The following is a 27856-nucleotide window of genomic DNA, read 5'->3' as shown; positions in this document are numbered from 1 at the left end:
ATAATTCAAGGTACCCAAACTCATAAATGAAGGCATCAAAGTTCCACAAAGTGAATCGGATAAACAGCAAGCCTGATAAAATGGATAAAAACTTTACTATCTCTACCATGTATCTATTTTTTTTTTTATCAGAATGAAATACATTAAAAATTATAAAATAAAAATTTTCCATTTGTCAAATGCAAAAGAGGTTGGGCAGAATGATCTCTAGCCGCTTGATTGACATAATCCATTGAACTAATGTTCCTCTTTGACCCGTTAATTATGGGAATATATTAAGTCCAAGTTTTATGTATAAAAGCAATTCAATAGGCAGACAAGGGAAAATGAAGGATTTAAATTTCCACATAATCTTAGACGAAATTAAAAGATTCCAGAATGAGAAAAAGAAAAGCCAAACTGACAATATACCAGCATTACAATACAAATTGAAGCTGATTATTCTAATTGAAAGATGACAGTATAGCTATAAAGCACAGACTTGCCAATATAAATGACAAAAGCTCGCCATTCAGTAAGACATTTTTTATGGTTTAAACAATATGGAGTTAGATTAGTTTCCAGATATAATCCTCTTTTTCAAGCTCCTTTTCAGTAAGTATAACTTTTCCAATGCCTATATAGATGTAGAGTCTGAAAAACATCTCCTCCCAATTCAAAAGTATTGTCTTAATCAAAGTCAGAAAACAAAATAATGCATGCACAGAGATGTAATGAATCACCAAAGAAGTCAGCAATTAATTCTGCATATATCTGTGACAGCATGAAGAATGCTAAGCCTGTTAATATGCTCTGATGTATGCCATTGGTATTCCTGAGAGGAAAAATCCTCTGTTTTGCAAAAAAAAGAAAGAAGGGGGGAGAAGTGGGGGTGGGGGGAGGGAAAGGAGGTTGTCATCATGGCTACTAACAATGAATCAAATTAGAATTAGATTGTTTTCCTTCCTCAAATTTTCTGAGAGAAAATCAAGTGAAGTATTCCGGATACAAAGTATGGAAAAATATCAATATCAGTAGTTAGATATGGAATCAGAATCAATTTTGATGAATCATTTCTTAGGATAGAAGAAGATTCTATAGGCACTAACTCAAAGCCTTGCTTATCAAAGTCCATTTTGAAAGAATCTTCTAAGGACCCAAAATTGCATGAGCAATACATTATACATGTAAAGGGTCCTACATCCATGACTCAGAATTCCTTGCAACACCACATGAAACAGATTACCAGACATCCGCAATAAAACTCAGTAAATTCAAAATTGAATCTAATCTTTCCTAATATTTTACTATATTCTTCTCCAATCTGAGTTTTGCTCGTATCTTGAATAAATTCAAGCAAAAATTTGGAGAAATTCTAACTGCTGCATAAAACTGTCTCTGTTCAAGATACCAATAGAAAGATTCCATTTTAATTTTATACCAAAAAAGCCTCTATATGTGGTATTTCCTTAGAAATCTTTCAGGGCCCTTGCTTGTCACATGAATCTAAAATCTTTATTATTTAATCATTAGAATCCATTGTTAAGATGAGTCTTACAGACACGTCTTTGCCATTCATTCCTACTGTGGTATTTCCTTAGAAATCTTTCAGGGCCCTTGCTCGTCACATGAATCTAAAATCTTTATTATTTAATCATGAGAATCCATAGTTAAGATGAGTCTTACAGACACATCTTTGCCATTCATTCCTACCATTAAAATATGCTCTGTCAAAGCAAGTATTCTCAAGTCCTCTATAATGCTTCCTATCAGAGATTGCTATTGTACGTAAAAGCATACATTCAAAAACATATTGTTTAGGTCCAGATACTTCTCTAACCCTTCTACATAATCCCCTCCCTTGCCAGAGTCACCTTTCCCATCAATGTCATTCTATCGATTTATCATTTAGCCCAGTCACAAGTAATAATTGCATCATGATCTAAAAGAACGTTTCCATTTTAACCTTCTCACCTCAATGCCAATGGTTATGATTTAACCTATCACTTCGTATTTTTATGTGCAGATATCCGAAAGAATGTTTAAAGATATCTTCTAGTAATGATGCTTCTTGATATTCATTTCCCCCTTTTTAAAGGATACGATACAACCTTTTAATCACCACAGGAAGGAAAAAAAGCAAGTTTGGTCAATGAGGAGGCAAGCTGAACCCAGAATTCAAGCTGTCTTACAAGATGGTCCCCCCTGGAGACATCCGACGTAATAAAATAGTATTTCTATTGGTTGCTTCAAAATCATGCCTTTTTGCTTCTCGTCTATTTGACATTAAATTACAAGACTTTATTTTTGAAAGAAGAAAGTATTGAAATCATCCACAAGAGGGCTGATGAGGATAGAATCCGGTGATAGTTATATGAAAAAAAGGGGGAAAATCACTACAGCTAGAAAAGGATAAGGAAAGTTGGGAGTTGGAGAGCCTTCAAATGCGATGTCATGGCAGCTATTCTTTCAGATTTCCCAGACTCATCGAAAAAAATCAGAACCTTGTTTTCTGGTAACCGGTAAATTGTTTCTGCGATTATACAAGAAACTACACGGGAGTATATCATCGCATTCATGAATTAGAGCGCAATAGTCATCACCCCGTCCACAAAAAACAATCGAATTGATAGCGAATTCATGTCGAATTGGGAACAAAATATTTATTTTTTTAAAAAAACTCACTTTCCATTCAAACAGAAAGAAAGCGAGACACAGGATTCGAACATACACTTCAATCCACCGAAAAAGAAAAGAATGCGAGAACGAAAAAGGAAGAACAAAACCAACCCCAAAATTTCGCATCCAAACATCAACAAACTAGAAACACTGATCAATTAAAGAAAGGGGAAAGATTTGTACCTTGTAAGGATCTAGGGTTTTGGCTTCGCCGGCGAAGAAGAAGAGAAGCGAAAGGACCAGGAACAGCGACAGAAGAATTCCGCGAATCATCGTCGGCTGCCGATGCCGAGGTTTGGCTTGACTCTTTTCTCTTTTTTTTCTTCCCCTGATTTCTTTTCTTGATTTTTCTCAAAAATGTCTCCCCGGCGCGGCGTTTTATGGGGAGCCGAGAGGGGGCACGGGCGTTCGCGGCGTCGAGATGGTTCGCGAGCTGGTACACGTGGCCAGTTTCGGTGTTTCCAACGAATTCGACCAATAGGATTTTAGGTATCGGGTCGGGAATTTATAGCCTGCGCCCTGCGGTGCCAACCTGCCATGTGCCCCCTGGTTGGTTATAAAGCGTTTCCGCGCAAACCAGAATTTTTGGGCGGCAGGCAGTTGCACGGGTCCGAACCCAATTCGGAGCACGTGGACTCATGCACATTGATCTGATCTGATGGGTCTTCTGCACTTAAATCGTGGGGGGAAAAATTAAAAATATTGTTTAGATACAATTTGCAAGGAGATTGTTGCTTCCCTATTTGCACCGAAGATAGATAGAGCTGTTAAAATAGATCAATCTTGTCCGACTCTAGCCCACGCGGACTATGATTATGTGGGTCGAACTGGGCTGAGCCCACTTGTTAAAAGAGACTATAAAAATCCAGTCCCACCCTAACCCACGTGGGCTGTGGGTTAGAATCGGACCAGCCGACATCTCTCGACCACCCACTATTCTAGCCTACTCAAGTGCACCACGGACACCACCACGTTGAAGTACCCATCCGCGAAGGGCAATCGCCATGCATCCCCCCTCCGCCATGTGACATGCTCTTGGATCCTCTTTGCCCGAGCTCATCGGAGCGCCACCACGGCCGTCTCCCTCCATCAATCCAGTTCCACCACACGGCCCCGCTCCCTTCATTCTTCATTTGCATCACCATCGTGTTCAGCAGCATCCTGCGGCCGCACCCCACATCGAGTGCCGTCCGCACCATCGATCAGTCAGGGGATGGTGGCCACCATCCATTGTGCCATCTCCCAGCAGAGGGAGAGCGAGGAATAGAAGACCTCGATGGCGATGTAGAGGAGGCAGAGGGTGGCGACGAAACTGACAAATCCAACCGCAAAAGCAATGGGTGGGGGAGGGAGGGGGGCACGGCGGGGGCATCGAGGAAGGTCAGGGCATTGGGGAAGTAGAGGAGAAGGGAGAGGCTGACGAAAAGAGCGGCATGGAGGATCAGGAAGGCCACTATCTGCCACTCATCCATCCCGTCGATTGCATAAAGTTGTGTTCAATCCCTGTGCCTAGCCACCGCTTTTCCCATCTATATTGCGCCCAGTAGCTAGTAACCCTAAATACCCAGTAACTCAGTAGCCGAAAGAAGCTAAGAAGGTATGGGCCGGCCCACAGATTGACCTAGTTCTAACTCGGTTCAGCCCATGGGCCGGGCCAAAAAGCCCACTTTCATATATGAGCCGAAATTTTTTAGCCCGACTTGATTCATTTTTAGGGCCAAATGGACTGGTCCATGAGTCCTGATCCATTTTGACAGCTCTAAAGAAAGAGCATACCATCAAAATTAAGAGCATGATTTATTCATAACCAGAACTTGAATTAAGATGAATTGGAATATAGATTGGAATAGCTATATCCTTCGATATATTAAATTCATAATGAAAATTAGAATTTGAATGAAATTTAAATATTAGAAAATGATAAAGATCTAACATTGAAGGATTGAAACATTCTCACATCCTCATAATCATATCGAGAATGAGACTTTATCTGATCAAATATTTGAAATAAGAGCCACTCATATCTATTTATGTTCCACAATCTAACTCTCTCGATCCAATATGCTCTGAAGTTGGATGATGAAAAAGGAATTATTGTTGTCATGTATAGCTACCTTACATACTCCATGATAATTATTAAAAATAAAAAATAATAGATTGTATTTTTTTTTTTACATGGAGAAATCATGGTTGACCGATAGGCTAGATTTGCATGAATTATTTTATGCTACGATGAAAGATTTGTTGCATGATACAATTTATACCTTTCAGGTATCAATTTTTTCAATTGGATAAAAACACAACATGGTTTGTTTTCAACTAGTATGGAGCAAGAAAAATGATTTATCAAGCTTCCGTTACGTGCAAAGCATGTCAAGCTTTCCAATCAAGATATTACCAATGTGTGCATATCTTGTGTTTTGTAATTATTAAGAATTTTTGAGAACCAACCAACATATGTATGGTACAATACAATAGCATCAATGTTAGTGTTCAAGACTTTGATTGCCGTGTATGTTGGAAATTGCATATCAATGTCATGCCAGCAGAGTGTTGCGGATGCATCGACAAGGACCTGCACAAGTTGCCATGATTTTTTATTTATCGGTCAACAATTTATGCAATATACCATGGAACCACTGTAAGGAATGTCTTCTCACCACCATACTCCCAAAATACGGTATGTATATATCAATAATTATCATTTATGATGTGTCATCTCTTATTCATTATTCATGACAAAATAAAGTATCCTGGCCGTACAAGAAAATCAAATCATATCTTTATGCAATGCATTGGCTAGTATAGTTTCATATCGCATGCCTTAGTTTTTTTTGGGTAGAGTAATCTACCGCGTACAAGCTCAAATCAAATTTAAAATCAAGACTTGTTCAACTCTTCAATAATATGAATTGTGCCCAAAGTCAAAATGCCAAATACGATCCGACAACATCAGTACTAAATTAACCTAAATGCTACACAAAACTTGACTAATAAGGTGCACCCCTGGACCCCTACTGATTAATTGGTCGAGCCTAGATCCGTAACTTAGGGGCGTAACCATCCTGGGCCAGCCCGGCTCAGAAGCAAGCCAGCCGGACCCGATCTTCCGGAGGGCAGTCACATTACCAGATCACGTTAACCCAAACCATGGCCGCGAGACAAAAGGCACCGGTCTCCTTTTTATTTTTATTTTTCAGTTTTATGGAAAAACGAAAAAACTCCACAAAATGCTCTTCAAATATTTTATTAACCGACCTTGCCTCCCTGGCCCGCTGTCATCGCCTGCACCCTGTCGCAGGCCCCTTCGCCTCTCTCTCCGGCCGCAAGTCACGCAGCCCTAGCGTTTATAAATCCCATACCCACTCTCCATACTGTTCTCCGGCTCGCGGTGAGAAGCCATTCTTAATCTCTACCTTCCGCCGATCGCATTCAGGAATTCTCGATTCGTCGCCGCCGGTCTCCTCTTTCACCTCCTCCATTTCAAGAGCGAGGAGAACAGATCTATACAGCTCGAGCGGGGGTGATGGCTCTCTCGGCGTCCGACGTTCAGACCGTTTACTCTCTTCTCTCTAACTCGCTGTGCTCCGACGAGTCCCTCCGCAAGCCGGCGGAGGCCGCTCTCGCACAGTGCGAGAGCCGCCCCGGCTTCTGCTCTTGTCTTCTCGTAACATCTCACCCTCTCTCCATCTTCCTGATTTCTTGGTTTTGTTTTGCCTGGTTCCGTTATTGGTTTTGCGTTCATTTTCATAACGAAAGATGCGCATTGGAGGCTCATTGACGGAATGGTGGATGCAGGAGATAATCGCAGCGAGGGATTTGGCATGCCGGGAGGATGTCCGGCTTCTGGCATCGGTGTACTTCAAGAACAGCATCAGCCGCTATTGGAGGCATAGGAGAGATAGCCCGTGAGTTGTTTTCTTTCTTTTTTGTCTTTTTGGGTTTGGATGGTCTATTATGACGAATTCTTCGACTTATTTGTTGGCCAATTGATTCCTTTTCCTTGCACAACTTGATGCCTGTTTGGATGATATTTTCTGACCTATTCTTTCACTTACTTGACCACAACCGATTCTTTCTTTCTTTCTTGAATGCAACCTAATATCTGGTTGGTTTGAATGATTAATTTGCTTTCTCTAGTAGCAAGTGGCAGTAAGTTGATTATGATATTTCCGTGGCAAGAGCTACTTTGAGTACTCAGCTTTGAACCTAAGCTGGCACTTCCTACTTATGTAAAGGTCTGCCAACAATTAATTTGAATTCCCTGCTTTGCTAAAACTGCTGATTCTTTTTTTAACTAAAAAATATTATTGGAAATCTGGAATGTGAAATGATAGAGAAAACAATCTGCAAGTGAGCCAGGGAAGTTATGGATCAGTCGATGAAGTTATTTCTAGGAAATCTAGGGAGCATGTTTTTCAAAATTCAGATTTAATAAGTTTGAACGTTTTTAAGAGTACTTTTCGAGTTCCATAATGGTTGTCTACATGGTATACCTATTCCTATGTTGTGAGCTCAATGCAAGAAGTAGGTCAAAATATTGCCAGTGAAGGAGGCAAAGAGAGGGAGTGGTTGTCATTGCCTGTGGTGTAAGACATTAGGTTTGCTTGAGATAAGTTTGCTTGTCATGCTTGAGAAAAAAGGAAGGAGGGGGGGGGGTGGTTATAATGAGAGTAAACGTGGGCCTCCAAGGTAACAAATGGTTGCCCAAACTTTTTCAAGAAAGTTATGAAGTTTTATTTAGAATTAAGCAAGAAGGGAAAGGGGATACAAGGTGAGCCAACACTGTTCCCCATCCAAGGTGATAATCATACTTGTCAAAATAATTAAGTTGTTAACCATTTTCCTATCCTTAAGCATAAATGGGTTTATGAGTGGAATGGAAAAGAAAAATCTAAAACCAGGCCACTTTATGCAACATAATAAAAACCCAGGCCAGCGGACACAATGGCTTGAATAAATAGAAACTATTTTTTAAATCTTGTACGGGGTATAATACTCTTAACACTTTCAGGAGTAAAAAGAGAGAGAAAAAATGAATAAAATATACAAAGGAGAAAGATGGAAATAGTGAGGAAAAGAATGAAAGAGAGAGAGAGTTGGTTGGATTGTTAAACATATAAGTATACACTGAAAATTAACTTAATGGGAACCATCCACATCTTCCCGGAGTCCCCTAGAGAAAGATGATTTAGTTGGCATATGTAAAGTAAGAGATTGCTTCTCTTATTTCCTTAGATGCTTGAATGTACTTACAAATAGTAAATGCAAAGTTTTGCTGTGCCTTCAAAGAAAGCGAAACCAATATAACGGAAATAAAATACAATCTTTATGCTATGTTAAGCTTATGAAATATTTTATATTCACAAGTAGTTAATATAAGTATTATTTATGAATCACACAAAAGTATTGCAATCACTCATACTATGCATGAGCAAAGCTTCAACTCAAGCCACACTCATCCATATCTGCATACACTGCATGACCCACCCTTGTTTGTATGGACTCTTGGTAACTTGATTTTGAGGTGAAGACGGGTCAAATTAAAGGAGATCAACCATTCTTAGGAACCTTATCCACAAAATCATGCCCCTTCGTAATCCTAATGGACACAAATAATCCTCTCTCTTGCTAACCCAAGTTGAGCAAAAGTTTCCATACATACCTGATTTGTTAAAATCTAGGTCAAAAATTTTAATTTGTCACTTGATGTGACTGCCTGAGAACAAATCTTGACACCTAAATTGTTCTGCTCTAGGTCATTGTCTGAATAAATATATTAGAGTGTGATGCATTTGTCTTGACAAAAGTCTCCCTGTTTGAGCTCCATATCAGTTTTGGTTATTTAATAGATATCATGTTGTAAAGTAACCATTTTAGTTAAGCAGTGCCTACACGGCTATCTATGTGCATGAAGTCACAAGGGGCAATTACATAATTTCATTGGATGAAGGAGAAGTGAGAGATGTTTTCCTAAATTGTAGCCTGTCGATGAAAAAGAGAAACGAAGAATTATGGAAAATTTGGAACTTGTAAAACTTTTAATCCAGGTTGGAGACATGGTCAAAGTGATGTCTATGTCAGTAACATCAGGAATGATCACAACTGTAAACAGAAAGGACAGCTTGAGATTTCAGCTCATGAAATTGCCTGCAGATGATAAAATCCTCAACTTACTGCCTTTTCTAGTAAGGGAATCATTAGATTTCTCCTGATTTTTATGCTTGTCTAGATAACCTTATATATTTTGTGTTTCAAATTCATTGACATACCAAGCTTCTTTGGAATTTTTGTTATTGCCACGCTATGCTGTTGTTAGCTCAATCAGCTTTCTTCTTTCTTCCGAAGATCTTTTTAATCTTGTGCAGTGTATAATCCTTTCCTGCAGAGGCATCAGCAATGAAGAAAAGATCCATCTTCGAAAGAAATTGCTGTTACACATACGCGAGGAGAATACTCAGGTTAAAATTGACACTGCTCTCAGTGGTGTCTACATGTCATTATGTAGTGCTGATACAGATCAATGCTGCTTGCTATTCTTCAATTCTTTTTGTTGATCTTACTGAAGCTGGATAGGTTATATCTACAAATGTCTCTAGATTATTCACTTGGTCTTTAGATATATCAACTAGAACCTTTTTTGTCGAAGACTATTTTGAAAAATATTTCAAATGCCTTTAGGAGCTTCTTTATTAGGGGAAGCAACAAGCATCTGCTAATTCTGTCTTTTTTTTTTTTTTAAATATATATATATGTTTTGGCACAGATAGCAATTCAATTGGCTGTTCTTGTCTCCAAAATTGCGCGCATTGATTATCCAAAAGAATGGTACAATTTGACTTATGGTTTTCTTTCTATATCATTTGCTTACAGTTCATAATAAATTTAATATCTGCACTTTTAAATTTTATATATATGTTTAAGCATTCCTTATATATCAGTTTGAAGTCTTTATGTCTTTCTGTCATTTATCTCTCTCTTTTCCCCCTTCCCTCCTTTTTGATCAGTGAAAATGAATGCTATCCTCTTAACAACTCTTGTGTCCTTATTGCTGGCTTTATTTTGTAATACTGTTCGCTAGCTCATTTATCTATCCTGTGTTATGGTGGAGACTTTTGCTTATTACCAGTCAAATCTTTGCCTTCCCAGTATCATTCCTAAAAAGCTAATCTGATATATATCATTGTATTTCTCATATTGTTAATCTCGTACTTCTCGTGCTAGTAGTCGATACTTTTTGACTTACGTAGCAACAAGGTTTCAAATACTGGTTGGGCTGTCCCATATTGACACATGATATGGGGCTTCATACCATCCCATATTGGGATGGCTAAAAATGTTTTTAAAAAATATTTTTGCTTTTTCATGGTTTTTTTTGGTTTCTATGCATGATAAAGACATTTAGGTGATTTTATTTTGTTTTTTTTAGCATGTAATAGGTGTTTTTAAAATGTGTGTGATACTTGAGTGTTGTTATCAGTACTGACACTCGATAATCAGTCAACTAACGATGGAAAATACATTATAGCATTGAAAAACATAAAATCCTAACAACTCACTTTATAGTTCTAATCCCATGTACTGCTGATGGTTCTCATATACATTCAGGTCTTGCTAGTAGTCCGAACTTGAAACATTATACTAGCATGGATATTGTCCCTGTATCTGCTGGTCATAAGATCGACTATGGCTCTTGATGCTGCAGATGTTTGCATGTCTGGTATTTGTACAAGCCCAACAATCTCTAATTAGGGTAGTACGAAGCAGTATTATGCTTTGATCCCTGGCTATACTCATATCCATAGGGGTAGTAGTGTGCAGGATCAGATCTCATGAGATATGATGAGTGGAAGAAACCAGATGGATCCTATGTGCCCTATTTGTACTGCCCCATGGGTCATCTCCTCTTGCAGGACAGCGTCGCCTTGTAAGATCTAGTTTTCATCTAGCATCATGATCCCTAACCAATGTGGCATGTGTAAACTCTCCCTCTCAATCAAAATGGACCGTCCTTGGGAATAACCACCACCACCTTCAGGCTGCCCACCTTGCCCACTCCGGCCTGCAGGCCTATCACTCGAACTATCATTATCATCATCGCTGTTGTTGTGAGATGATCTGGACAAGTTGGAATTTGATGGCTTGGAGGCTCATAGCCATCTTCCTAGATTGGTATATTGTTGTTTGGCTCAACCAGATTGATGGCTGACCTTAGACTTGCCCTTCTTACTACTTGATTGGCCATGGAGGCTCGTGCAGCATGCCATGACCTAAATATCTAGTGATTGAACCGCTAATCATGATCCTTAGACTCAAGTCTCTTGTCATGTCCCACTCATGGTGGTTAGATATGCTTCTCTTCCCATCTATCTAGACCGTGCAACTCCAACTCCTTCGTGATGGTTCTATTAGGTTGTGGAGGATCCCCTGGATCATCTGGTGGTTGTCTAACTTGAGATTGCTGATTCATCACCATCCAAGCATAAGATCTTCATTAAGGCCTGCAGTATTGGAATCCACATCCGTGGTGATAGGCTGGTGGTATGGTACGGTATTGTGTTATGCCGTTTGGGCACTCACTGATGAAGGGAACCGGTGAGGGAGGGGAGAGGAAGAAGTAGAGAGAGAATGAGAGAGAGGGAGGGTGGGAGAGGTAGGAAGGGAGGGAGAGAAAGGGAGAGGGTGATGGGAGAGCGAGAGAGAAATGGAGGGAGGGGGAGAGAGGGCTTCCAAAGCCCTGTCTCCTTTGCAACCCTGTAATAGGGGCAGAGTTCCTGCTTCAAAATGAAATAGGGCTTCAGCTTCTTCTTCTTCTTTTTTAAGTGAGCTCTACCTCTCTCTCTCCACCACCCTGTTCCTTTCTCTCTCCCCCCCCTCCTCCTCTCTTGCCAGTTTCTTGAACCTAGGGGAGGAACCGTACTGGTCTGCCCTCAATACAGCTTGGTATGCTCCAAATTGGACAGTTCAAGATGGTATAGCCTTCCATAATCTTCATCATCACGAACAAAGTCTTGCTAGTCTTCCCACCTCTTCCTTGCTTTGATTCAAATGCTTTCATCTCAATCTCTATCTCAAATACTTCAGTATTTTCTAATAATTTTCTCCATACAAAAATTAATTGAGTATAAATATTTTGAAAAATGTTCTATATATAAAAATTGGAGCATGTGAAAATTATGGATGCAAGCATGCTGCATTTTTTTCATATTAAAATCTTATATATTTTATTTTTAGTAATATTTCAGTAATTGGTTGAAAAAAACAAAAATCACCATGTTGTAGGGTGTTGTGCACCCTATAGCATATCCAAAATTCATGTAAAAAAAATCGACATCAATGTTTCCAATTTTTCGATTTTCATCAACTTTGGGCACAAAAAGAGATTGGAGGGCCTCACCAAATTGGAGTGCCCTCCCTTGCTGATCCACTGGCATCCCCTCTCGGGTGAGAGCAAGAGGCCTTCTCCTTCTCCCCTTCTTTCCCTTTTTCTCTCCTCTTATTCTTGTTCTTTTTCTCCCCCTCTCTGTCTCATAAAATGGGTCAGAAGGGGGTTGGGAATCCCTTACGAAATGCCTAAAGGAATTAAAGTACCCAGCAAGCTTTGCCTCCTCCTATTGGTGACCTGAAACCATTAAAAAGAAGTTTCTCAGTGTCCTAGTTGGGATGTCTTGGAACTGAAAATACTAGGTTTGGTACTGGTCGGTATCAACCTGTTTTAGCTGGGATGCATGATACATGCATCGTATCGGCCAAACCAGGGCTTGTACCCACCGGCATTGACCTGGCCCAGCTGGGATGCCTTCTTTGGCTATGTTTTGAATCTTTTGATGACCTGGTGCTTGTTCCAGTAGTAAAATCCTGCCAAAACAATATGGTACTGGTGGTATTGTTCCGTTCTGGTGATATTTAAAACCTTGACTATCAATCTGTTCCATTTTTGTAAACCTGCAGGTGTAGTAAATTAGTCCAAAATAAAACGAAGATGATATGATGATATTCTTATAATTTGTTGAGTGGGAAGTTATGAGAGAAATAGGTTCAGGAAAACCACAATCAACAACCCGCATATATCACTGTTCATTTTGGCTGAGTAACGACTGAAATAACCTGGACATGGATTTTATTAACATGGAGTAAGGATGCAAATGTGCTATACATATCACGTAATATAATGACAACTAAGAACATCATGTGCAAAAAAGAAGATACAATGATAGGTGCTCCAATTAGCAGAATGAACCTATTTTGAGGCTTTACTTCAAGACTTTATGTCTTCAGGTTCGCATAAATAAGTTAGCTATTTGCATTGGGGAAGTTCCCCTATAGGTTTACAATTTCTTGTTCAAAGTGCTATGGCAAGGAGAAGGGTGAAGTATGAGTTGGAGTTATGAAAGAAAATATACAGTGTATAGGGCCAAAATATAGTCAAACAAAAGCATAGAATTGGCTTCAATTCAATTGATTGTTGATACAACATTTCCAGTAGCCATTAAATAAGATTATCTTGAAGTGATGGTGTGGGCACAATGCAATACAAAGGAAGGGAGATTTGGTGATGTAAAGGTTGATAACTTGATATAGGATGTAATTCTTGAGATTTGGTAATGTAAAGGTTGATAATTTGATATAGGATGTAATTCTTGATTTGAAAGAACAAAGAGAAAAGGATCTATATGCCTGGTCAATTAATGAATTAAATTAAGCTTGTTGTTTGCAATTATGATTATTGGATGGCTCTTGATGCTTTAAAAGATACTGTAGTGCCCAAATTATCCCGATGAACATCCATGTTTTTTTTAGCATAGTTGGTCCTACTTCTTAAATAGAGATAGAGCCATCTATGTTCACAATTTCCTTTGCTATTATTCCCAATTTGTTCCTGTGACAATGCAGGACTCATGTTAATTAAGATAGTTGTCTATGGATTTTCAATTACATGAGTTCGTATTGGCTTTTGATGAGAGGGTGGAAGATTAATTTTGTCAAATTACATCTGCCACATTGTTAATCTTACAAAAAATAATTGCCATGTGAATGTTGAATTTTTATTTCAGAGAGGTTTGGTGTTCTTGCTTGACAGCAAATTAATGGAAATTGGAAGCATTATGTTGAAAATGTTTTGAATAAGGGCTTTGTTAGGGATTGCTTCTAGGATGTTCATACATGTGTGGGCACTGCCTTATTGTGCTCATGTAGAAACACAGGCAGACAAATTTACGAGAAGAATGCATAATGAGCTTGAATGGATGAGCTACTTATGACGTGATAGTGTAAATAATACAAGAAGTGGTGGGTTAGCAAAAATAAAACATCTTGTGCCATATGTTCCATGGTGCTGGACATCCTTCAATATGCGTAAGCAGTTTTAATTGTGAAACATTGTGTGGGATTTTGAGCTTGTTGGAAAGGCATGGTAAAATATTCTTGACTTGAAGGTGCCCATGCCCTTAGGTGAGTCACTAGTGGTGGGTCTAAAGTGGTGGTGGATTGATGGGTGGGTAGAGCTGACTGTTCCAGTACAAAGATCATTTCATTTTTGAGAAGGGACAAAAATTGCATTTTCACCAAGCTTCTCTTATCTGTTGGGAGGAAAGGGAGGCAGAAACTGAAGCAGTGGATAGTTTTGGAAGAGCTGGAACTTCAAAGCCTTTTGTTGAAACAAATATTGACAAGGATTCTCATGCTGATCTTGTAGATGTATGCATTGAGATCAAGGTCCCGAAAAAAAAAAAAGTACAAATAGCCAAATAGGAAAGCTGCTCAATCTTTGTGTGTGATGAAATCATCTATCCTGGTATCATGCTCTTTGGAACTTGAGGTGCTATCCTGTATGGTCGGTTGTTTGTAATCTACTGTTATACTCATTTATTCCTCAAATGTTCCCTGGAAGCCATCCATTTAACCTTTATCTGACAGTTTACTTTGTTACTTGTTAATTTAAATCTGTCAAACTTAAGTTTCATGCTTTTTGTTTGTGGTTTTGATCTAATCTACTATCATATCATTTAATCGTCAAATTTTTAGACCAGAACTGTTATGTTACTGGAATTTTCTTAGCAGTGAAGCTATGAACATATCTAACTACCCTTACTGGATTGTCCAGTCCACAATCCATTACTTGTTAATCTAAATATATATGACTTTTGATCATGGTTTATGTTAAGAGTAGTGGTTTTGATCCTCTTTGCCAGGTGTTGCATTAGTTTTGCTGATTGTAGCCTGACCATTTTGAAGCCTCTTAATTTGCAGTTGATGGAACATGTCTTTTTAATAATATTTGCTGGGTAATTGTCCATAGGCCGGAGCTCTTCTCTATTTTGGTGCAACAGCTCCAGTCAGCTGATATGCTTGGTTCGCATAGGATTTTTATGGTTCTTTTTCGAATTTTGAAGGAGCTATCAACGAAACGTCTTATTGCTGACCAGAGGAACTTCTCAGAGGTATATCTTTTTTGGTGATTATTATATACTTTGTTTTTTCTATCATGGTGTCTATAGTGTTATGTTGCTTCTGATGTGAATGTTAAATACCTCATTAGGCAACATTTAGCTTGCATCTAAGTTCATCTGTTTTAGTTCTTTAACTTATGTGCTATCCACTATATTTGAAAGGATATTCTTCTCGCATTTTGCACTCGAAGTGTATGTAGTTCTTATCACTTTTATGTGCTTCTGCTTCTTAGCTCCTAACAAAGAACACCAGCTGAATGATGATTTGCTGCTTGACTCTTGCACAAGAAATCAAGTTTTACTATTTCGTCTATATTTGCTAAAAAAATCTTGAACTATGCTTGACTAGTTTTTGATTCTGGATTTTATTGTGCTTGAAAACAAAGTTAACAAAGACATGTCTTTATAAAAGGTTTGCGATCTTGGTATCTAACTTTGTACCCATGCCCAACTAGTACATCTTGTATTGAGTGTCACTATGGTACATAACTTGGTACCTACACTTGATACAAGGGATGTACCTACTCCTGGTACCCTGTTGGTTCAGTACGGTGTGCTCCGTGCTGGGCAGTATGGTCTGAGATTGCAAACTTTGCTTTGTAGTTTATACGTAGAAAATTATAGGACAATTTGTATGCCTTCATAAAAACTGCAGAATATAATATGAGATTAGCTGTTTTCTTGAATCCACAAAAATGGAAATCTAACGAGCCTTTTCTACAAAAATTAGAAGAAAAATGCTGAAGAAAGAATAAAACTTCTTTTTGGAGCTGAACCAATAACCAGTACCTAGGCATATGTCCTTTGGTGAAAATGGATAAAAAACTGAGCTAAAAAAATAAAATAAAAAACTTCAAACAGAGTCTGGTAGCTAGGTATATGCCCCTTGTTGAGGTGCAAGATTTATATATGAGTAGAAAAGTTCTCCCAAGGGCATATGCCTAGATAATTATACCCAAGAAATTATATAAAGACATTGTGTCCTGATTCCCATCAACACTTTGAACCATGATACCTAGGTCTATGCGAGCCTGTTTCAGGTCCTGAGACAGGCCAATGGTGTTTATGATTAAAAAAATGTGGCTGTAATTATACCAATCATGGTGTGGAATTTGCTTCAAAATATCTATTGGTTACATTGATTTGCAGCTCGTGCTTTGACATGATCGAATGGCTTATTGCTGGAATAAGGTTTAAACCTGCATCATGATTCTGAAATTGCATGGCATCATGAACACATGATTTACCCAATTTAGACACTTTCATTAGTTTCTTTGATCTTTAGCATCTACTATTGTTCACACAACATTGGTCTCAGTATGCTTTTGTGCAGTTCCCTTGTTCTGTTGGTGCTATTAGTAGGAAGAACTGTCTGAAGATTTCACCTTGTTCCTGGAGTTACTGCACCTTTGTTTGCCATGTTCTTCATTAGCTGTTCTGAAGTTGAATATTTTGTCTTATGACTGAAATTTTTGCTGGGCTGGACATATCAATTGGCAGTTATGAAAGGTGTAGTAGTGTTAGCTTTGTAACACATATATCTATTTTTTGATGCAGATAGCTTCACACTTGTTCGAGTATACTTGGACACTCTGGAAGAGTGATGTGCAGACCATCCTGCAGAATTTCTCTGCTCTTTTGCAATGCATTAATGTGAATTCCTCAATGGAGCAACAAAATGATCTGCTTTTAATGTGTGAAAGATGGTTGCTTTGTTTAAAGATAATTCGGCAACTTATTATTTCTGGCCACCCAAGTGATACAACATCGGCACAGGTATCATGCCAAGTTCCAGTAAAAATATTGTTGATTTTTTGCAGTTACATTCATCTTTAATCATTTTACTATATTAGAACTACAAAACAATTTTATAACATACATTTTCAACTTTTAAGGAGGTTCGGCAGGTTAAGGAAGTCTCTCCTGTGCTCTTGAGTGCCATTCAATCAATTCTGCCATGCTGTAAGATGCATCTCTCATTATTGCTTATAAAAACTTATGAAATCTGTGTTCTATCACCTTTATACATTTTTTTTGTCATGTGATACTATCTTGTCAGACAACATTTCTGGTCCTTTCCGTGTCATCTTTAATATTGATTTGATTTATGTTATGGGCTTTAGACATTGTAGGGGTCTTGCTCTCTGAGTATATATTATTTGTTTAATTTGTGTTGCTGCAGAAATTCTTTGGTGATTTCTTAAGTGAAACTATGGGATGATCACAGTCTTTTTGTTGGTGGGAGATGATTTTGATAGTTGAATTTGGTTTGCCTACCTTGATCACTTCTGAACTTGGAAATTTCAAACCTTGTTTTTCTTTTTTTGGTCAGTTGGTGGCATTATATTCATTTCAAATCTGTTGAACTGCTCATCTTTTATGATTGGGATATGAGAATAGCTTCAGCATTTTGCCCTCATTATAAGATGCAAAATTTGATATTTGCCCAGCGAAGTATGTTGTCTACAATTGTTTCATGTTGGTTTTGTGTGTAATAGTCCAAGAACTGTATGCCCTGCTTTCTATGTTGGAATGGCCACAAGGTGGATCTTATCTATATTGTCTAATCAATATTTTATATTGAAAGTCTTATACATACGACACCTTGAAAAGCTCGCTTATGGATCCATATATGCTACCTCTTATTCTGTAACTGAAGTTTGGTTTTTTAAGATACTCCCCCATCTCTTTCATCAGTGCAGCTGCCCTTAACGGCACAAGAACACCTCCTCATTGCTTTTGTTATAATGTTGTCTTTTATGTTGAAAAATTGGATGTTGTTTATTCATGATGCAACGAGAAGGATGAAGAGTGATTTGATCGTCGGGATTAGACTTCCAAGATTAACACACAGATTGAAGCAAATTGGATTGAAGAACCCTTCGTTTGGTGATGGAAGATTCTCTTCGAAAAATTTTTATTAACATGTCAAAAGGCCACCTTCATACAGAGTATTAGAAGCATGGTTCACCGAACCATCCCGAATTGGGCTATTCCGGGTGTTCCGAGCCGTACCGGCCACAAATCGGAACGGTTCGGCCTTTGGAATCATAACCTCGGACGAGGGAGAGGGAAAGAGAGGAAGAGAGAGAGAGAGGAGGGGAGGGAAAGAGGAGATGATGCTGTCGGAGGGCCGGTGGTGGCCTGCGGAGGCCGTCGAAGGGCTGCGGAGGCCTCCGCGGCTCCGTGTAGCCCAATAGGGCATTTAATCTAGAGAGAAAGGGGGAGCAAGGGTACTGGAGGGAGGCGCAGTCGGCCGAGAGGCTGTTGGATGGCCACCGTGGCCACCGGATGGTGGAAAAGGCATGGACGAAGCTACGGAATATGGGCGACTACACCTGTTTATCGTGTTTTTTTTCTTAAAAACGATGACAAACCTATTGCTGCTTCACTATGGTTAGGCTTTTTCAAAAAACCTATGTTTCACACCCGTCGAGCCGTGAGCCGCGATTACACCTTCCGATGGCCCTGGCGGCTAGCTAGAGGCCCTCTGCTGGCCTCTTTGTCGGCTTCTTCTCTCTCCTTTTTTTTCCTCTCCTTCTATCTATCTCTCTTTCTCTCTCTCTCGGCCGTGATTTGGTGTAGGAAGCGAAGGCTTTGGCGGCCCTCTGAGTGTGCCCCCAGCCTGCCTATGACACCATCGGCATCTCCTCTTGCCACTTCCTCTCTACCCCTCCCTCCCCTTCCTCTCTTTCTCTTTTCCTCCTCCCTGGCTCCTTTCTTCGTTCCTATGTCGGTTCGCGCTGGTTCGGTCCGATACAGGCCTATACCATCTCGTACCGCTAGCCGGCCAGCATGAGTCCTGGCACTGGTTCCACAGACATTGATTAGAAGTGTATTTTGGACATGACCCCAAACTCTAATTTGGTATTAAAACTGGTACAAAAATGTTCTTGAAACAGAAATCCAGCTGGTCATAGTACTTGCCGGCTGTACCTTGTGCTTCATCAATTCAGCAATTGTTTGAACATGGCCATGATGCTGACTGAAATTTTTGCTTTTATTCTGTAGTTGGGAGTTTGTATGTATGGTGTTGACTTTAAAAAAAAAAAAAAGAGACTAGTGAGTATGGATCTTATTTCAGCTCTGAAGCTCATCTGCAATCATGCCAAATAGCATTCCAAGTGAAAAAAAGCTAACATTACCTGACTCTCATCTCTGCATTAGATATGCAGTAAAATACTACCTTGGGTAGTCTTGTTAGGATTTTTGTCATCATTGTCAATTTCTTTGGAGTTATTTATGGTTATTCCATTGTGCTAGCTTTATGGTTAGATTGAATGGATATTCTGATGAATGTAGTTTATCATGTAAGGTTCATGTGAGAACCATGGAATAAACCTAATTTTGTTGATATGATTTTATCTTATAATAGACTTGTTTATGTGGACAGTTAAATTTTTTTTTATTATAGCCCTTAATTTCATCATGCAAGATTATTTTTTTTTATGACAGATGAGAGGAATTTTCATCTATGTGGACAGTTAAATTTTTTTTTATTATAGCCCTTAATTTCATCATGCAAGATTATTTTTTTTTATGACAGATGAGAGGAATTTTCATCTTTAGCTTCCACACGCTAAAAGTTGTTATTATCATCGATGAGTTGCACCGCTGTTGTGCAATATGCCATGCAAAAACCTAGTACTACTCCCCCACCCTGTGCGCTCCTCTTTTTTTTTTTTGTTTTTGTTTCATTTCGATAGAAATTTTTGCTTGTTCGAATATTTTATCTTTGACTGTTGATTAGTGAGAAAAGATAACATTTTATTTAGGTTCAGTATCAGAGAAATTAAACTGCTCTAGGATATTCGGCTTGGTATACAGGGCCAGTGACTTTGATCAATGAACTTATTCTGTTGAAAGTGTAGCTGGTGATGCAGATTTATATGACTAAGAAAAGAGCCATTGAATCAAGCTATATGCATCAGTATTCCATGAGATCAAAGAATCAACAAGTATGATGCAGTACCCACCAATGGATCCCTGGTATCTGGATCTCCAGCTATTGGTTCTCTTGTTTTGCTGCATAAAGTTGCCAATGCATTAGGCACATGGGGGGTAGGGATAGGGTTGATGTGAGGAAGTTATAGCTGGTTGTGGTGGTCGGTGATGGAACTTAAGGGGCTAGGGAGGGGGATAATGTGATACCGGATCCTAGAGAGTGAAAGTAGGGAAAGAAACTTGTTGCGCTTCTGGTCTGGTTTCGTCAGCCTCTGACTGGTAATTTCATCAATCAACAAAGAGCAGTCCAATGCTGATCCTTTGAATGGTATTTACTTACTTTATGCTTGAATATGTCAAAGCTCAAAACAAGAGTTAATTAATGTGTTGGTTACATTTTTTGATGACATAAGGTAGATCAACCTTTTGGTAAGCTCTGTAACCAAGTTTAATTCTGATGGCACATCAGTTTTAATGAACGGAAGCTGCAATTAGGAGAAGTTCTATGAAGAAAGAAATGATGCAAGAGGAGAAATAGAGAAAATGGATGCTTATGCCTCGTGGAATCAAACTCTCAATTATCTAGGAGAAAAAGATTTGCCTTTCTTTGTCATCAATCAATATACATGTGCCATACACATGTCATCTGCTAGAGGGGGCAAATTGACTAATATTCTGCCATTAACAGATCGATGCTGATTCATGTGTCTTGAACATGTGTGGATGATATATGCAGAAAACAGAAATTTAAATTGGGTATTAAGAGTCACTAACCAATTCTGTTTATCCAATGTAGTGATCCAGTTAATCAAACTGCTATAATCAAGTTACCTTGTCCAATTTAGTAAGATCATTTTTTGAGCTGGGTGCTGGAGTATCCATCTTGGTTTGGATATCCAGTAAACATTGATGTCCAATAACGTTGATAGATTGGTTGATTGGTGAACCACATGGAATGCTGCATTGACCTTCTAATAGACCAAGTCTCAAACAATTCAATGTGCATTTGCACTAATGATGCACAAGTTATATGTGATATGAAATGGCGGCTTCCTTTTGCAGTTACAAAGTGTAGGTGACAAGAAGTGCCACATTAATTCTTAAATTCCATGACCAATGGCTTTAATCTGCCTTCGCTGTAATTTTTCAAGTCCTTTTCTTCTTTACCTTCTCTACTGGTTTTAACTTTTTTCCAGCTAGTTATTGCTCAGTTTTTTTATTAAGATTTTCCTTGCTGTGTCTCTCTTATGAGTTATTGTAGTCCACAATTAAGTTTGTTTTCAGGTGAATAAATGTTAGATACTTGCTCTTGATTGCATATAATTATGACGAATTTCTGTAATCTCTAAAACTTTGCAATTAAGGTCATTAGTGGTCTATCCATTTCTTTATGTTTGTCATATTACAAAATTAGATCCTTATACATAGCATGTAACTTAATCTGTCCATATGTTCATTATTTTTTAGTCATCTGAGGGAAACAGACCGATTATTTTCTGCATCAAGTTTTCTGCCGTCGGTCAACTTTAGAATATCTCCATTTGCTTAAATTACTAATCTTCTTGAACTCTGCAGACTCTTCATTCCTAGAAGGACAGATTAAGTTAAGTGACTTCATGAAGAGAGCATGCACTAAATTAATGAAAGTTTTGGTTGCATTGCAACGCAAACATCCTTATTCGTTTGGTGACCAAACTGTTCTTCCAGCTGTTTTAGACTTCTGCTTGAACAAGATAACAAATCCTGAACCAGCAGTTGCATCGTTTGAGCAGTTTTTAATTCAATGCATGGTCTTGATCAAATCGATATTGGAGTGTAAAGAATACAAACCAATCCTCACTGGTCGTGTGATTGATGGAAGTGGGGAATCCCTAAGTTTAGAGCAAAGGAAGAAGAGCATCGCTATGGCTGTTGGTGACATTCTTAACACTGTTTTGCCTAGCGACTGCATAATATTGCTGTGTAACATTTTGATAAGAAGGTAACTACTGCACTGGACTTTCATGCATCTTCACTTTTTCTTAGATCTATGTCGGGAATAAGTCACAGGCATTCCGTGAACCTCTATTCTTTATTTGTAAGTTGTTGCAAGGAACCTCACACAATAATCTACATGATCTTATTTAATAGAGGTCTTCCATTGTAAAATTTCCCTTTTTTGCCTTTTGCGGTTGTTAGAATTTTGTATCAGGTTATCATACACATATAGCTAGCTTAAAGTTGTTTTATATTCATCTAATAATGAAAAGAAATTGCATTTTTTAAAGGCACTTGCTTGCTTTATCTAAATCTAGATTGCTGTAAGAATCACTGTGGTTGTTTCATTTGATTACCTAGCTATTTTCTAGCAGTTTTTGCTCCTACAACTGGATGTGTGTTATTTGCACTGTCATTGCAGTTATTGCTGTCTCTAGTTGTTGACATCATAAATTGGACTTGTTTCAAGCTTCTAGCACGGTTGTGCCAGTTTCGAACTAGGTCTGAGCATCAATCAGGCAGGATGGATTTTGGTCCCTGCGATGACAGTATTAAGCCTTATGAAGTTTTTTGTTGTTAGGAGATCCAAATGGGACTTGAAAGGGAAAGAGGGAGGGGTCTTACTGTTTAATGAGGGACTTTGTTATGGTTCATCGGCACAGGCATATCATAGATCCTTCATAACCTATGCAGGTCGCATTTGCTTACTATGAGCTATTTCACACTGAAATGGCATGCCGGTTGGTAAACAGGATACTAAAAGCCATGTTGAAGTGATTGATAATTATGATACTCAAATCATTTTTTCACACTATGAAATGGCATACCAGTTGGTAAACAGGATACTGGAAAAACATGTTGAAGTGATTGATAATTATGATACTCAAATCATTTTTTCTATTTGCTTATTTTCGGGGCATGTTTTTTGTTGTGGTGTTATTTAATGTTGATGTTGGTTATGTTTCGCAGCACTAACCTGCAAAACTATGATGCAGAGTATAGAAATTTGGTTGATTCGACCTTGTATAAGTGCTTTAGATGACTTCCCTCTCAAAGCCTTAATTTTTTTTTGAAGCTAGAGAATGTTTGCTATATTGAGCAATACATCTTACTTTTTTAAAATCTGAAGCTGTGCTTTACAGCCAGTATTTGGCATGCACATCATGCTTGTGCTTTGGTTGGCTAATACGGGCATGATATGTGATTTCTTAACCTTGATCTGGGTGATCATATCTAGAATTTCAATAACTTCTATTGGATAAAGATTCTGTTGACATCTTTTTTTTACTTTTACTGTAGCTATAAGAACATTGTTGTGTCCTGAATTTTCTTATGCAACATGTTTGCACAAAAGGTCCTGAATTTTCTTGTGCAACATCTTCGTACAAAAGGTTCTATTTATATAAAAATATGTCAGAATTTGTGAGAGTTTTTTTTTAATCCATTTAGTTGTGCATATTGCAGTTTTGATGGATAACAGGTCCATTTTGTTTTTAAGTCATAAAAAAATGCTCTTTAGAATTAGATGATGATAGTGTGATTGCTAGAAAAGAGTCTTGCTTATTAAACATACCCTTATGTTGAAGAATGGGACCATAGAGGTCTGGTTCTTCCAGATTAAGTGGTTCAATTCGTGCTCTCTTGATCCAGTATGCTTTTTTTTTTTTTCCCTTTTCAATTGTTGTCGATCATCTATCTATATAGCCAAGTTTATAGATTGTTGCTTGAGTGGCGCATGCAGTGGTTTAACGACTTTTCATTGTTTTTACAGATTTAATTCCTTCATAATACGTTCAGTTTATTTTTTAACCTTCATAGTGACTACCTGAGGCATTGCTTATTGATCTTTTAACAGGTATTTCATTTATACAGCAAAAGATTTGGATGAGTGGTATCAGAATCCAGAGTCTTTTCACCATGAGCAGGATATGATTCAGTGGACAGAAAAACTAAGGCCATGTGCTGAAGCTCTATATATTGTTCTGTTTGAAAATTATAGACATGTTAGTACACTTATCTTCTTGCTTTTGGTAATTTTGCAATCTATATATTTTAATTTTGATTTGAATAACAAATGATCTCTGTCATGTTGTTCTCAGCTGCTTGGTCCTGTGGTCGTTTCCATTCTTCATGAGGCAATGAATTGTTCCCCACCTTTAGATATCGAAATTACTCATGGAATGCTTCTAAAAGATGCTGTTTATAGTGCTGCTGGTCATGCGTATTATGAGCTTTCTAGTTACCTCAACTTCAATGAGTGGTAGTGTTATCATCATTTTGGAAAATATTTGCTTTTGGTTTTTAATTTGTCTAGAAGAACAAGATTTCTGTTCTGCATATGTCTGTCTTCATTTACACTTTTCTTGAGATGCTTTCCATGGAAGTTATTTGTGCTTGTCTTTACATAGTCTATAGAAACTTAGCATCATAGATTAGCATATACATTGATTCTTGTTTAACCTGTGCATTTTATAGTTTCAAGCAAGGATTGAGGTGGTGGCTGCACCTAGCCCTGCTGACCATGCTGTGCCATGATGAGCCCATGCCGGCCCATGCCATGTGTCAGTATGTGCACGTGCTGAATAATTACCAGCATGGGTAGTGACTCTTAGACACATTGGTTTTAAGGAAGGTTTTGAAGTATCGGCAATGAACCCCATATAATTTTCCCAACAGAACAGTATGGTATCGGTACAATATCGGTGCTGAACTGCTGATGGTATGTACTGAAACTAACAACATCAAAAAGCATAGAAAATTGTTGATATGCATTGAGTATGTTTGGTTTAGGACCACCAGTACCCAGGTTTTGGTGTCCTAGCAACCACACTGGTGCTGGTCTTGCAATCGAAACAGTGCAGTGTGATTGTAGCTTCCCATTCCAGCAGTCCTTCGAATCCATGGTTTCAAGTATTCGTTGTACAAAATTAATATTTTTCAACCATGCTTTAACAATACAAATTAGCTAAGAGATTTATGATGAAATTTCTTGGACATAAATCGTGATACAATGACAACTCGTGCTGTGTTGTGCATGTACTACCGGTACTACAACTATATCAGTGTTATCGCTGCTATGGTTATCTTTAAAGCATTTTGATGTTACAAAACAAAATTGGTGCCATAATGCCTGCTATTCAGGTCAGGACCGTTTTGGAGGAGATCACCATGGTGGGGTAGTGGTCTGAACTTCATAGTTTCTGCTGATTAGAGTCATGTATGTCTAACAATAGGACTGATTTTGAATATTTTGAGACACATTCAATTTTGAACACCATGCTGATCCGATGGCATGTGAAAATGTGCTCTACTCGTGAATGGTGGTATTGAGGAGATCATCTATAGCATGGTTCGTTGAACCCCCCTAGTTCAAGGTGTGCTGAACCGTATTGATGGCCAACTGGGATGGTTCTGGCGTTAAAAACGAGAAACCGGTAAGGTTGTAAATTTCGTGGGACGAGGTTGTTCCAGTTTTTCCATGGAATGGGATGCATCGCCGTCTTGCCTCGTCCCGACACTTGGGATAGAAGATGTCTCAAGACGTCTCAATCAGGATGCAGGGATGCTAGCGGACGGTCTGTCCCAACACATGGGATAGTACCCCGTTCCGGTGTCTCACGAGACGTTCCGCTGGGATTTGAATCCTTGCCGGCAAGGGGAAAGGGAGAAGGAAAGAAAGAAAGAAAGAGGAAAAGGAGGAGGGAAGGAGAAGAGGGAGACAAAGCCTTTGGAGGGCAGTTGAGCTCATTATGCCACCGTGAGCTTGACAGAACCTGGAAGAGGGGGAGGGAGGGAAGGAGAGGGAGAGGAGGTCTTTGGAGGGCCGGCGATGCATCTCCACTGTGTCAATGAAGGCCAGAGAAGGGGCTTCACCCTTCACTTGATTAAAGCAGGGGCTTCGGCCTTTGGGTTTATCATGGGATGTCGACAGCTGAAAACCCTAAAAAAAGTAGAAAAAATAGTATAGTTGCCGATTTTATGCGATAAACCCAAAAAAGAAATACGAAATAGGGCCGAAGCCCCTGTTTCAATCGGGAGGGCAAAGCCCCTCTGGCCTTCATTGGCACAACGGAGACGCAGCGGCATCACCAGCCCTCTAGAGGCCTCCTCTCCCTCTTTTCCTCCCTCTCCCCTCCTCTAGGTTCTGTCAAGCTCATTGTTCCGAGCTTAGTTGCCCCCCGAAGGCTCTCTCTCCCTCTCCTTTCCTTCCCCCCTCTCTCTCTACCTCTCTCTTCGCCTCTCTCTATGTCGGTTTGGGCCTTGTACTGAATGGCATGGGGGCAATACCGAACCACACTGCTGGCCGACTGGTCTGAGCTCCGATACCGATACAATAAACCTTGATTTGTGGTAACCTACATGCTTTTAGGAAGAAAACCTTCTTTAATTGTTTTTTGAATGCATTAGTCAAAAATAATTAAAAAATTGGTTACATTAATTGTCCACATTGGATGTTATTGAACACTGATCTATGTCACGACCATATCTGAGATGTATAGCTGTTTAGGTTTATCTACCACAAATTTGCCCAAAAATATTTTAATTGTTTGTCACTAGGTATGAATTGTATTTGTTCACGTGTGCTATGTAATATTTGCATGTGTGACCATATATTGTACCAGCTTTTTGCAATCTATATGTTTACTGTGATGTTGCATAGCTTTCTTCATCATGCACATTCCTTGAATTGTTGTTATAGAAGACTATTGTTGAAATATGTTGGCGTTCTTTATTGTTAATAATTCACTTTGTCCTTCCTATTCATATGCAGGTTCCACAGATCTCTAAGTATAGAACTGGCAAATGACCATCCAAATATGCGCATTATTCATCGAAAAATTGCATTATTACTTGGACAGTGGGTTTCCGAGGTTCAAGTTTTTATTCCTTAATCCTGCTTTGTTAGGTTTTTCTTTTTGTATTTCTAGATGCTGTGTTTATTGCAAAGCATATTTTATTATCATGGTGGTTATTCATAGCTTGTGCTTCCATTCAGGCTCATATTCCTAAATCTAGTTCTCAATGGCTTTAAACATTCATATACTTTTCAGCTACTGTTACATCTTTGTCTTGTCCTTAGGCAAACACAAAATTTATTCAGCTAGTAGTAGTTTCAGCATGGTTTCAAGTGCTAGCTATGCCGGTCTGTGCCAGATTGCTCATACCTGGCCAAGTTGGTAGCAATGCCTAGCACTGTAGTGATTTAATTTTTTACCAAGTAATTTGATATTTTAAATTTTTTTAATTAACGAGGATTTAAAATATTTTTAGCTTTTCATTTTTATATTTTGACATTATGTGGCACATGTACCAGCACAACATCCAATTGGCATGCCCATTAGCACCAATGTATAACATTTTGGTTTCAGCACAGTGGCATTGCTGGTAGCAAGGAAGGCGAAACCAGAATCGAGACCTGTGCTGGTCAGTCAGTGGTACAAATCGGTATGGGTCCGTATCGGATCGGACTGGTGTGAATTGACACAAGAGAAGGAAATTGGGGATGAGGAAAAGAGAGAGAGAGGAGGGGGGAGAGAAAGAAAAGGAGGGAAGCCATTAGAGAGGCCGTTGGAGGCCCTTCGGCTAGCTGTTGTGGCCGTCGAACAGCGCAATTGACGCTTGTGGCACAGTGGGGGTTTTTTTTATAAAAAATCTTGATTATAGTGAAGTCGGCAAATACATTGTTGGCTTCACTATTCATCGTCGTTTTTAAAAAAAACGTGATGAGTGAACAAGGGCGGTCGTCACTGTTTCGTGGCCATGGCTCTGTCCACGCATTTTCCACTGCCTGATGGCCACGATGGCGATTCTGCACCCTCCGACAGTCT

The 27856-nt window shown here is 38.8% G+C and overlaps 2 protein-coding genes and 1 pseudogene across 6 annotated transcripts in view; 1 reads left to right on the top strand and 2 right to left on the bottom strand.

Moving 5' to 3' along the window:
* Nucleotides 1–3054, bottom strand: part of LOC105044569 (dnaJ protein ERDJ3A) — a 6882-nt gene extending 3828 nt beyond the window's left edge. Inside the window, exon 1 of the mRNA XM_010922500.4 lies at nt 2842–3054. Coding sequence (XP_010920802.2) covers nt 2842–2931 — 90 coding nt within the window. The 5' untranslated portion in view covers nt 2932–3054. The remainder of the gene's footprint in view (nt 1–2841) is intronic.
* Nucleotides 3055–3591: 537 nt separating this feature from the next.
* Nucleotides 3592–6140, bottom strand: LOC140857915 (uncharacterized; annotated as a pseudogene).
* Nucleotides 5996–27856, top strand: part of LOC105044570 (uncharacterized) — a 41838-nt gene continuing 19977 nt past the window's right edge. For 2 of the 5 annotated variants that reach the window (XM_010922501.4, XM_019850863.3), the window contains exons 1-11: nt 5996–6325; nt 6457–6566; nt 9047–9119; nt 9425–9486; nt 14957–15098; nt 16665–16883; nt 17003–17069; nt 21627–22032; nt 23884–24031; nt 24128–24288; nt 26800–26899. In XM_010922501.4, coding sequence (XP_010920803.2) covers nt 6185–6325; nt 6457–6566; nt 9047–9119; nt 9425–9486; nt 14957–15098; nt 16665–16883; nt 17003–17069; nt 21627–22032; nt 23884–24031; nt 24128–24288; nt 26800–26899 — 1629 coding nt within the window. In that variant the 5' untranslated portion in view covers nt 5996–6184. Of the gene's footprint in view, nt 6326–6456; nt 6567–9026; nt 9120–9424; nt 9487–14907; nt 15099–16664; nt 16884–17002; nt 17070–21626; nt 22033–23883; nt 24032–24127; nt 24289–26799; nt 26900–27856 lie in introns of those variants that run through there. The other 3 variants (XM_019850864.3, XM_073257285.1, XM_073257284.1) reach the window with 3 other exon arrangements.

This window comes from Elaeis guineensis, chromosome 5 (assembly GCF_000442705.2).
Source record: "Elaeis guineensis isolate ETL-2024a chromosome 5, EG11, whole genome shotgun sequence".
Taxonomy (NCBI): Eukaryota; Viridiplantae; Streptophyta; class Magnoliopsida; order Arecales; family Arecaceae; genus Elaeis; species Elaeis guineensis.
Note: the sequence above shows the minus strand (reverse complement) of the source record. Positions and strands in the feature narration are given on the sequence as shown.